Source organism: Haliotis asinina, chromosome 6 (genome assembly GCF_037392515.1).
Source record: "Haliotis asinina isolate JCU_RB_2024 chromosome 6, JCU_Hal_asi_v2, whole genome shotgun sequence".
Taxonomy (NCBI): Eukaryota; Metazoa; Mollusca; class Gastropoda; order Lepetellida; family Haliotidae; genus Haliotis; species Haliotis asinina.
In genome coordinates, this window is record NC_090285.1 from 28,323,539 (window position 1) to 28,336,636 (window position 13,098).

At 38.7% G+C, this 13,098-nt stretch overlaps 1 protein-coding gene across 2 annotated transcripts in view; it reads right to left on the reverse strand.

The window, feature by feature from the left end:
- Nucleotides 1–474: 474 nt before the first annotated feature.
- Nucleotides 475–13,098, reverse strand: part of LOC137288065 (protein O-mannosyl-transferase TMTC2-like) — a 214,831-nt gene continuing 202,207 nt past the window's right edge. Inside the window, exons 11-13 of one of the 2 annotated variants that reach the window (XM_067820442.1) lie at nucleotides 9,161–9,275; nucleotides 5,293–5,356; nucleotides 475–2,731 (exon numbers count right to left, since the gene is read on the reverse strand). In XM_067820442.1, the coding sequence (XP_067676543.1) occupies nucleotides 2,555–2,731; nucleotides 5,293–5,356; nucleotides 9,161–9,275 (356 nt within the window). In that variant the 3' untranslated portion in view covers nucleotides 475–2,554. The remainder of the gene's footprint in view (nucleotides 2,732–5,292; nucleotides 5,357–9,160; nucleotides 9,276–13,098) is intronic. The other variant, XM_067820443.1, reaches the window with a different exon arrangement.

Below are 13,098 nucleotides of genomic sequence, written 5' to 3' on the forward strand. Positions count from 1 at the left end.
CAACGGACAACACTGCAAGAATTGGCCGCGGCTGCTGCAAGAGGAGTGGGACAGATTGCCCCAAATTGTCATTGGACGGTTGATTAGGAGCATGCCATGATGAATTGCTGAATGCCTGAGGTTTGGTGGAGCAATGACTCATTATTGAGACAAAAATCACAAACGGCCATTTCCACTTTTGAGAGTCTATATCTTTTACAAGTGAACTAGGGCAGTCAGATAAGCCGCCCATATGAACTGTTGATGTTCATGTGTAGGCAATGGGCCTGTTATTAACGTACACTGGTTACCTCTCATAACAACAGCAGTGCATTTCAGCAGTTTGTATTGTTTCTGGATATCCCCTATTTTATTTTAAGAGTACATCTGGAATATACACCCAATCTTATGAGGAAACAATGTGAAACAAGATAGGCAGTGTGTAAAGACACAGATCTAAGCAGCATGGGTTGAAAAAATAAGGTACACTAATGGTTACATAATGTGCTTTTAATCCAAAGACCCAATAGTACTATTCATATTTCATCATGATACATGACAGTACTTGATAAGTATAACACTTCTCATAAGACTGCCATAACAACCACACATGGACACACTACAAAATTTCATGAGTATATTTTACAGACCTGATTCCAGGAATCATCCATGTGATGTATCAGGACCAGAGCCATTGCAGATACAGAGAAGAAAGGTGAATGTTCACACTACAGTGTTTGAAAAAAGCACGAAACATCATAAGATCACTTATTTTGCATTCAGGTGAATTAAAATGTGAAAAGGTTCATGATGTCAAAACAGGCCACAGAAGGGCAAACGCATATCTCAAATAACATTATCTTACCTGACACAGAAATGTTGTTTTCTATTTGGCTAAGCACCCTTCTATTATTTTTAATGTACCCCACTTACAAGCGAGAAGTGCCTATGGCAACTCATTCAGTAAAACGTGGTAGTGCTTCTTCATCTCAAATAACATTGAATCACTCACGATGCACGGAAATTACCAATGGTTTGCAAATGCAAATTGATGGAAGGGAAATAACTCTAAATCTGTTTTTCTTGTGTCAACTGCAACGCCTAGCATTCCATTAAATAAATTTTGACAAAAAGTTGAAATGTAGTTTCCTGTGAATATTAAGAAGGGGAAGTACACTGCGGCAACTTGACTAAGACAATACCAGCGGGGGAAAACAATATGATGCAAGATTTGAATCATTCGACACACACACGTTGGCTGAAGTGCATGATGCGGTACCAATGCTTCATAAAGTTCAAAAGTAACATTGAGGTGTTCGGCAAGATAAATACAGGCCCATTGGTTGATGTACCCTCAATGTTTGTTTATCTTCCCCTCCCCCTTTGGACTCAGGGAGCATGAACAAACACTGAGGGTACATCAACCCATGCCACTCTCATGGCCACTGAACAACTTATAGTATCTCTACAAACGCTGCAGACAAGGTGGACTAAACATAACATTCCACGTAAACATAATTAGGTTATTCCAGAGGTAGTTATCTACACATTTCTTACTGATGTCAAGAGAATGTGATGGATTTTCTAAATTTTGGAACATAAAGACACTCCAGAAATGCTTACTCATCTCTTATCCATCATTTGAATCCATATGTAAGCTACATGGTTTTGGCATTGTGGCACATATTGGTTTTCCATTGTATATCAATAGAAAATGTTGGATCTTTTATCAAGGGTCCAGATGACTGGTTATACAGACTGTTTGGCACATTTTGATTATCACTTATCGTGATAGTCCTTATAAGCTGGCTAATCTCTGGTGTGCAGACTACAGGTTCATATGGTATAGCTCAACACAATCACAGGTCTGAGATAAGTCAAGGCACAGTTTATGTATGATATTATGTATGATGTTTCTTCACTACCACAGCGCGATGATACAAACACAAACTCTCTGTGTGAGCAATGACAACAATTTGCATAGAGATTATATGTGTAGTTAAATATATTTCTATATAAATGTATACCTCTCCCCATGCAAGGCTAAATCTTCCTGTGGCATGTGATAAATATCCTGACAGCTAATGAGGTGCCAGTAGTAGGAATGTTATCAAGTCTTACATACACAGATCATAAATAGCAACATCATTTAACAGTTGACAGAAAACACAGTAAAGATATAACTCTGCACTAGAAACAGCTGAACATTGGTATCAACTTTGGTTGGGACTTAAATGTTAATGCACCAAATATCCACATAACATTAGATATTAACAATTATGCATTGAGTCACTGTTTCAAACAGGAAAATTCCTGCTTGATCAGTGAAGACAAGTAGTAAACTTAGTCATGTCAGCATGAAATACTTGGGTACCTTCTGAATCCTGGTAAACTTTCCCATCTTCCATCCAATCTGAAGCAGTGAATATGACAGAGACAGTTCAAATTCTTGTTATCGATCTGCATTATTGGTTTTCATACATATTCAACACATTGTCATGCAAAAGTCACCTGGAATGAAATTAACACAACTTTATGTAATGATAAAATATCATTTGAATGTGAAAGAAAGACATCATGGAGACCCCTTCCTTTCCAGGCTGGACATGAGGTTTCGCAGCTTCTGTAGGTTTGCCAGGGTCATAGAATCATCAGGTTTCAGTTTAAGAGCAGAGAGGTAGCTGCGCTCAGCCTCAGCCAACTTCCCGTTGATATGAAGGATAGCACCCAGGTTCATGTGAGCTGATGGCAACTAGAATACAGAAATGCCTTTTAATCAAACACCACTTTCTACAATGAAAACAAGAGTCATCAGAAGATGACATATCCCCCCTGCCCCGACATGTTTGAAAGGACAAATCATTTGGCAGTTACTCACAGTCTTTTTAGACTAAGTTTGAATTGTTTCCATGCAATTCATGAAAATTATAAATGCCATATATCTGTAATCAGCAAATTCACAATTTCATGATCTGTCTCATATATCTACCAAGATCAGTTGAAAGATATGAAATGGTTTTCGAGTTCTGCTCTGGGAATGAAGCCCATCCCTTCATTTTGAGACTAAGTCTGAAATGTTTCCATGGAAACCATGACAATAATACATCACAACAACCTTTCAAAACCAAAAGGCACCACTTTGGGGTCTGCCACACATATCTGCCTACTTTTACTGACAGATATAAAGAAGTTCTAGGGTTCTGCTCTGGAAATGAAATACACCTCTCACTTTTGAGACTATGTCAGAAATGTTTCCACTGAAACCGAGAAAATAATAAATCACAAAAACCTGTAAATAAAAAAAAAAGGGACCACTTTAGGTTCTGACTGATGTATCTACCAAGTTTTGCAGAAAAATATTGAATGGTTTTTGAGTTCGGCTCCAGGGGGATAAAAAAATATAAATGTCAAAACTATAGGTTCAGATGATTATATCTATCAATTTTGGTCTAAAAATATTGAATGGTTTCTGAGTTATGCTCCAGAAAACAAAATGATTACGGTTGGACGAGGCGTTGACTATATCCCAGCACATTACATGCCAGAGGGATAACAAGAAAGGGATTGCACAAGATGAATAACCCATAATTTTCAAGTCAGACATATCCATCCTGAACCATTTTGATTTCACTGCATTTGCAATGACACTTCAGTTAAAACTTGGAAATGGATGTCTTCACAATAAAGTTTTAAGCACTTGTGGTTTAATCATTTCTGATTTAATAAAACACAAGCACAACGCACAACTTGAAACAAGCATATCCTCATAAACAAGAGTCATCACAAGATGACATAAGGTTCCTGGCCCTCACATATTTGAAAGCACAAATCATCTGACAGTAACTTGATGTATTTTTAGATTAAGTCGGACTTGTTTCTGTGGAAGTTCACGAAAATCATAAATGCCATATATCTGTAAACAGCAAACGGCACCATTTCAAAATCTGTCTCATATATCTACTAAGAGATAAGACTGAGTCAGAAATCGCTTCCATGGAAACTATAAAATGATAACTAACAAATATCTGTAAATGCTCCAGAAACGAAGCCCATCCCTCCCATTTGAGACTAGGTCCGAATTGTTTCTATGGAAACCCAGAAAATGATCAATCACCAAAATCTGTAAATAGCAAAAGCCACCATTTTCAGGTCTGCCTTACATATCTGCCAAGTTTAGCTGCAAATATTAAGAAGTTTTTGAGTTGTGCTCCAGAAACGAAGCCCATCCCTCCCATTGGAGACTAGGTCCGCATTGTTTCTATGGAAACCCAAAAAATGATAAATCACCAAAATCTGTAAATAGCAAAAGGCACCACTTTAGGGTCTGCCTTACATATCTGCCAAGTTTTGCAGAAAGATATGAAGAAGTTTTCGAGTTGTGCTAAAGAAATGAAACATAAGTTTGAAATGTTTTCATGGAAACCCAGAAAATGATAAATCCTAAAAAGCTGTAAATAGCAAAAGGCCACACTTTAGTTTCGGCTACACATATCTACAGATAGTTCTGCCGAAAAATATTGAATATATTTTTAGTTCTGCTTCGGAAACGAAACATACCTCTCACTTTTGAGACTAAGTCTGAAACATTTCCATGGAAACTGAGAAAATAATAAATCACCAAAACCTGTACATAGCAAAAGGCACTACTTTAGGTTCTGATTGATATACCTGCCAAGTTTTGCAGAAAAAATATTCAACGATTTTTGAGTTACGCTCTGGAAACGAAGCCCACACCACCCTTAGACCAAACGTAGAAAAACAACAAAAATAATATCTGTAAATAGCAAAATGTACAACCATAGGTTCAGATTATTATATCTATCAATTTTGGTGTAAAAATATTGAACGTTTTTTGGGTTATGCTCTGGAAAATGATTATGGACAGCTGGACGGGCAGACAGACAGATGAGGCATCATTTGTGCTACCTTAATGGCAATGTTACATTCACTTCAGTTTTAATTACTTTGAACTTCAATGAACAACCTTGAGATAATTCTGATATCATCAAGTTCCCTCCAATAACACTCTAGAGACTGTGTCATGAACACAGTGATGAATACAAACAGACCATTTATTTCATGGGGTAATATATATTCATGGAAATGTTTTTATTTTGAGTTTAGTTTTACGCCGCACTCAGAAATATTCCGTATACAAATACTGTGTGTGAAACTCAGTAAAAAGATAAAGGAACACTTGTACTTTCATGTGTTCCCTTATTTGTTTCCATGAGTATGTATTTCAAATTACCAGGACATCTGAGGACATCACTACAAATGAAAAGTGAAGTAATCCAATATCATGCAGCTCACCTCAGGCTTCAAACTGACAGCTTTTCTGTACAAGTCCTCTGCATCAAGATCTTTACTGTTTTGCCTGCAATCATATCATTGAAAATCTTACAATAAATTGTACATTTATACGATTATCCTATCTTACACTTTTCATCTCTTCTTATCATAACAGAACCCTCAGCATGTTTCCCTTTGCAAAATACCTCATCCAAACACACCCACTAGTTGGCATGCTTGCCCTTTTGAGTCATGTGACCTCTCTGAAATGGTTTATGGAAAAAAACTCAACGTTTTGAATTTTGCTGTGGTCATGAAGTCGACCCCTAGTAAAACTGATGTTGAAGGTGTTGCTGCAGTTACACTTATCCACTAGTATTTGTTTTTTCAAGATTTTCATTAATGTGAGCATCACATAAGGCTTGAACATAGTTCACTCAAAATGTCATCAATGTCATTTATGTCATCATATTTATATGAGAGTGTATTTCACAATGATGAACAAATTTCATTCAACTAGGACTTGTGGTAGATTGCATTCAATTCCATAATGGCAAATGCACAGTTAAATCAGTGATTTCTTCGTACATGTCATGGTGGAAGATACCTGTGAGTGTGCATACAATATGTGTAGATTTGAGTGAAACGAAACTGGATATCCTTGAAGTGCATAGCGCGGAAGTGTAACTCCACTGCATCAGCTGTCAATGACAAAAACAGTGGTGAAAGGTGGCCACACTCACCCCTGTATCCAAGTAGACATAAAGGTAAATGTACTTGTCTGTGTATGCCAATAATATCAATATGTCACTAAAAAATACAAAGGTAAAAGAATTATATCAGATCTGAATAATATACTTGACCATGTTAATAATTCTAACAATTTATGTAATGCAGTAGAGTGGTGTAACATGATTATAAACTTCTATATTAAAGAACGGGTAAACAGAAATTAAAATCAGCTGTTATTTATCTTTCAGATGAACCAGTGAGTTTTGCATATGCTGCATCTCACCTACTTCTGTAGGATGATTTTGTATAGGAAATACAATGAACAAAGTAAAAGTATATTTATTTTATTGCCTGTGCTCTCAAATGCATAACTCACGATTATTTCCTTGTGAAAACACTGAATTATTTTTTCTCTGCTTTAATCCTCTGTTAATTGGTATAAGGTCAACGTCCTCTGTGGGTTTTCAGTCTCAATAGTAGAGGGTTGTCTCCCTTACCAATTTAGCTGAGGCAGCCAGTCTGAGCATGGTGTAGAACATGACCAGTGTCAGCCACTAAGGGAAGTTCTTGTCAGTGTCATATTACACTGAGTATTGATGCCCACAGCCTGACAGCTAATACCACTGTTGATATGAACTGGGACTTGTAGCTTGCTGTGACCTGATGGTCTTCTAGGTGAGCTTCAGAGCCTGTGAAGAGATGGCAATTTGGTGCCCAGTGCAAGAAGTTTTCTGGGATCATTCACAAGGTCAGTTCCTTGAAAGTGTTATGACAGAGAGCTGAGGATGAACCGATGCCTTGCTGATGATTTATCTAATTCTGAAGGTAATATCTGAGACACAGACATCTTGGTAAGATTTCCATATTGGTTAAATGATACCTTGATGAGGGTCGAAAAAATGGTCACTGTGTACTTTCTGGACTTCCTAGGGTTACAGTTCCAATTTTTCTTTCAGATAAAGTGAATTGTCTAAAGTCTCATATATGGATGGTTAGGTATGTGGAGATATGCATCTTGTAGATCTATGGAGACCATAGAGTCCAATATGGATACGTCTGGCTGAGGTTCTGTATGGACTCCATCATAGAAGTGGGTGGTTGTTGCAGGTGTTCCCAGTTGATGATCTTCAAGTTGATAATCATCCTGAGCTCTGTAGAACCCTTCTTTTGTATGAGAAAATACTGAAGAGAAGAATCTGGGTCTCAAATTTAATGGGCTCATCTTGTTCTCATGTTCCTTCTCTCTGAGTTTGTGAGTTGTGCCGATGATGCCACTTCCACTAACCATAGATCATCAAATGGTAGATCGCAATAATCTTTCAATTTTTCATAAATGGTGATAAACGGCTGCCCATGGGACCCTATAAAACCTGGGTTCTGTAACCGATATGAGATGAATGTTGTAGTTCTTGCTGTTGCTGTCATAGTGAATGCTGTTAGGACCAGACTTGGCAAATGTCACTTGCCATGAAGGACTTGCTATATCCTCTGGCCTGTGTCTTGGCATTTCTATTGTTCTGTATGAGGTTGATGTCCAAAACATGAAAACCTCATCTGGGGGCCTTGTACAGTCACTGGAGAGAGGACTCACTGGTTTTAATCTCATGAGTGAACCACAAGGACTTTCAGCACTTCCTCATATCTGCCATTAAACAGTTGGTTATCAAAGGTCTGGGAATAAAGCATGTTGCTTAAGTTGTGCTACATCGCGGATCAGAGTGATGGTCTCTGCTGAGAGCAAACTGCATGCAGTCTTCACCAAGAGAGTTCTCAGAGTCAAATATTGCCTTGGTCATTACTACCTATAGCCATGTAGCATCTGGGCTGTGTTACCAGCAATCTCTAGTTTAAATTATGGTCGATCATCAGCTGCCTTACTCTTCATCATTGGTGGTAAACATCTTCATGATCCCAGAGACAAACCAGCTGCTAAAACGCTGGATCCATGGATATCATTCATGAACTTATGGCCTCATCAAACCCGCAGACTCTCGTCTCCTGAACCATCATATGCTATGGAATGTTGAGTGTAAATCATTGGAAGCATTTGTCCAGAAAGAGAGAGAGATGACACAGCAAACCCGTGTTGTCTGTTGCATGTAAGTCCATCCCTACTGGTGGTGTGTGGTGCTGAAATCTTAAGCTTCTGCTGCTATGCCAGAAATCCATACCAGGAAAAATAATCTGATAGGTTATAGTCTGAACTGATGCTTGGTCTTTGTTGTGAAGAATCTATACCAGTTCATGCAGACATGAAGACACTTTGTCTTTGGTGTGAAGAACTGGATCTGTAAGAACCTAGGTTGCTTGCCTAATCTGCTCGTCTGACAGTAACTGATCATGATGTCTCACTAAGCGTACCAATAATGTGACCCTTCTCTGAAAAACCTGTGCATGGATCTGCATAACTAATACGGTCTGTGTGGTCCATGATAATGGTTATAACAGGATGGTTGGTGAACCTAGAATGGTCCTTGCAGCTGCTAAGGTCTGGATGGTATGGTCCTGGCAACAGGTGTGGAATGATGTACAGCCTTGGGTAGACGGCTGGTGTAGTCCATGTGGATAGGCAGGTTTAATGTGACTGGTGAGACCTGTACTGTTAATTAAGCAACACCATCATTTTAGTCAAAATCAGTATGCACCATGACTTGTACTGGTTGATATCACTGGATCATTGATGGACGTCAAATCTGGTGGCTCACACAGTCCTTGTGGTCTCTATCACCCTCACAGCTTGTGTGGTCCCTTTGGCTAGTGCACAAATGGCTTCAATTCCAAAATGACATAGTCCCAATGTAGTCATCAAAGGTCCAGTTAAGGGGACCTGGAGATGTGCTGTCCAGTGGCGACTTCTGCACAGTGGTTCACCAGAGTATTCAACTGCTGAGGTGATTTTGGCTGATAGCTTGGGCCTTGACTTAGCCTCACGAAGATGCTGTTAAGTTGGGGGAGGATACTGTTGTCAATTTTTCTAAAATGTCTGATTTTAGATCTCTGAGCTTGAGAGCTGCAGATAACATGAAGGAATACACATTCCCAACATAACTATTTAGTTTTTATTGCCAAACGGTAAGGGAGTGACAAACTTAAAGCTTATAAACCTCATATTTACAGTCTAGTTCAAAGAAAGACAGCCTGTCATATTACAACCTACCTGAAGGCATTTGCGGCATTAAACAAAAGCTCAAAGTCTGGTGTTGTTTTTGACAACGCTGATCTGTAACGGCCCTCTGCTTCTATATGACGGCCAGTTTCTGTCAGGAACTGAGCTGAAACACATCGCAGTACAAAGTATTTATACTGGTCATAAATTATCATCAATATACTTCTAAGAGTTTCTGTTTCCTTCACCATGTACTAAGATCTCTGCACCATGCACATAGATCTAGCCCCACATCCTAATAAACACCTTCTGCTGTTGTGATCAGCACACACATTGCAATCAGTTGACAGCTTTCTTCAGATATACATTTGGTTATTTTGGCCAATTTCTGTTTGACTTTCATCTGAAAATATTACAGAATTCCAGTTAGCTTCCACAGTCCATGTCCTTCATTTATTATATCACACCATTCATGATATATTTCTCACACAACCATCTTTTCTTTTAACAATTTTCCTATAACAACCCTCATTGTGCAAAGTGCATTTACCGTCCACACAGACACTGGATGGTCCATATTCTCGTTAATTTTGGTGGTTACATCCATCAAACCTGAGTTATAATTATTTTTCAACATAAACAAGTGCCATCAGATAACATATTCCCCCAGGCCCGACATATTTGAAAGGACATATCATCTGAAGGTTACTTGATGTTTTTTTAGACTTAGTTCGAATGGTTTCTATGGAAATCATGAAAAATATAAATGCCATATATCTGTAAACAGCAAATGACACCACTTCAAGATCTGTCTCATATATCTGCCAAGATCTGTTGGAAGATAGGAAATGGTTTTCGAGTTGTGCTCCTGAAATGAAGCCAATCTGTCCATTTTGAGACTAAGTCTGAAACATGTCCAAGGAACCCGAGAAAATAATACATCCAAAACACCTGTAAATACCAAAAGGCACCACTTTGGGGTCTGCCACACATCTACCCAGATTTACTGACAGATAGTTGGAAGTTTTTGAGTTCTGCTCCGGAAACGAAGCCTATCCCTCCATTTTGAGACTAAGTCCGAAACGTTTCTATTGAAACTGAGCAAATAATAAATCACAAAAATAATAAATCACAAGTACCAAAAGGCACCACTTTAGGTTCTCACTGATGTATGTAACAAGTTTTTCAGAAAAATATTGAACGGTTTTGGAGTTCTGCCCCGGAAACAAAGCCCATCCATCCATTCTGAAACTAAGTCCGAAACATTTCCATGGAATCTGAGAAAATAATACATCACAAAAAAACAGTACATAGTAAAAGGCTCCGCTTTGGGATCTGCCACACATATCTGCCAAGTTTTGCTGACAGTTATTGAGATGTGCTCCGGAAACGAAACAAACTGAGAAAATGATATATCCCCAAAACCTGTACATAGCAAAAGGCACCACTTCAGGTTCTGATTGATATATCTACTAAGTTCTGCAGAAAAATATTGAACGGGTTTTGAGTTCTGCTCCAGAAACGAAGCCCACCCCACTATTAGACTAACATTAAAATGTTCCACGGAAAAGCGAAAAAAAATAAACATACCAAAACTCTGAAAATAGTAAAAGGCACAACCATAAGTTCAGACTATTATATCTATCAATTTTGGCCTAAAAATATTGAACAGTTTCTGAGTTATGCTCCAGAAACGAAATGATTACAGACGTACGGACGAGGCATCGACTGTATCCACCCGCATTTCATATATATATATATATATATATATAAAACAGTAAAATTACAGTTATTACAGTAAAAGTTTTATACTGAACTACAAGGGACCACTGAAATTAGTTCGTTATATCTGTAGTTCGCTATTCACAAAAATCCATTGAAAGAACAACAAAACCCACTATACAGTAGAATACATTCCTATTCAGTTCATTCATTCATACATTCATATTACGTTCTTTTCACTACAAAGTCAGTGATCTTATTATGTGCACACTTGGCCAACTGCATACGTCCCACAGCCTTACGTTGGCAAGCGAATCGAAAGAAGACATGTCAGTTGTCTTCTGTGACACAAGAAAGTTCTTCAAAGTTTGCAGAGCCATATTGGCTTCTGCAAATGAAGGTGGGGCCTGGTCTGTTTCATCACTGTTTGTGTCATCATCATCGCATTCCGAATCAACTCGGGATATTCCGTCGCGCTGATCGGAAACGGCCTTTAAGATATCATCAGAGGGTCGTCTGCTCAACTGACTATTCACACCATTAATTAGTGTTAACTGGGACTCCCGAGGATTTCAAAGTGAGCATCGCTAACTGGCAGTGACACTGATCGAGTTCGCTCAGTTTGTTATTCAAATCATTAATTAGTGTTACCTGAGACTTGCAGGGAATGCAAATCATTTCGCTATAGCCATTAAGTACGTTATAGAGAATTCAGTATTCACGACTTTTTTTTATATGATAATATACAGAGGTTTGTTTGGGACTTTTAAAACAGTTCGCTATAGCCGTCAGTCTGTTATATCCATTTTCGTTATAAAAGTATTCTACTGTATTATATTTACAGTACATTCATACATATGATAATACTGGCATAATTGATCCCAATCAAAGGAACTTACCTATCTACCATTTCCAAGAATTATATACAAGCATCACAGATAATATTTATATCTTGCACAGCTCCAGACAAAATAAGGTCCATTCAGTTCCGTAGAGAGATCCAAAGATAGTTCCACAGAGATCCATAGAGTTCGGAGAGTTCCAGAGTTACCAAGTGTAATGGCAGCCTACTTGGTCTGTGCAAAGTTTACTTTTCACTGAACTCTCTGTCTTCCGCCTCATGAAGGACTGGCACAGCTTCTAAGCCTGATCGAATGAAATCATTCAGTGTTGGTCTGGTCAGAGGAATGTAGAAAGTAGTAGGCCACCTTGGAACTCGCCTTGCTCTCTGTCTCTCCAGCTGGGACACCTGACATTGCAGGATCTGTATCTCTACCTCGGCCCAATCATAGGCAAGTTCCCACTGATTAGGATTAACCTCACCAATGGTAACTGGACTAGTCTCCTTCCCAGTCGGACAGGAGCGGAATGGACATTTACTGGATCTACTGGTATCTACTTTTGAATTGATTGGGAAGATGCCGGAGTAGATTTGGCTGCCTTCTTTGACTTCTGAGACAGGAAGGTTCATTACCCAGGATCCATGAAACCCTTGTTGTCCTGGCCTTCCTTCAAACTTGCATCGTCTTCTTTGGGTTGGCCTGCTTGCTAGCACGATGCCTCATATCCAACATGCCTAAATTTTAAATCTTGATAGATTTCTAGATAAATGAATAGACAGAATTCATTCATGATGTCATCAATTCATATCTTAAGTTTACACCCCATTATTATGAAATGGTTATTATATTTTTATCTCTGACCAAAGAAGCAGTGAACTCAAGCATTTTGCTTGGAATGGAACCAGTTAGGTGGGTCCTTCCCTAGGTATGGCAGTAGATGGTCTACATGAACCACCCAGGGAGGATTATTGATGTCGTTGGACGTGGTAGGTGATGTCATCAATCTTCTTGGTGACAACCCAGGCTTTTGATTATTTTAGAGTCAGTTTATAACTTAACTTGGTACTTTTGTTGGGGTTATACAACCACAGAAGCTGAGCAACTTTAAGTTGTGAGTCTCTTGCTCCAACAACATAACCTTTCTTATGCAAGTGCTGATTTGAAAGCTTTTTCCAACTGCTGCTTGACCTCATCAACATACTCATCCCTGGTGAGCTGCTGGTCATTAGGATCACCAGTAACTAGGTGTAAGGGCATGCGCACCTCCTTACCTAACATGAGTTTGTTTGGATTTTGTTTACTCATGCTTTCAGATTCTGTATGCAGCCATCACAAAAGGTGTTTGTCCCAAGACCGTGGTCTCCCTTTTGTGTAAATGCTCAACGTGGCACCTATGGTATGACTGAAATGCGCGACCTGTCAATT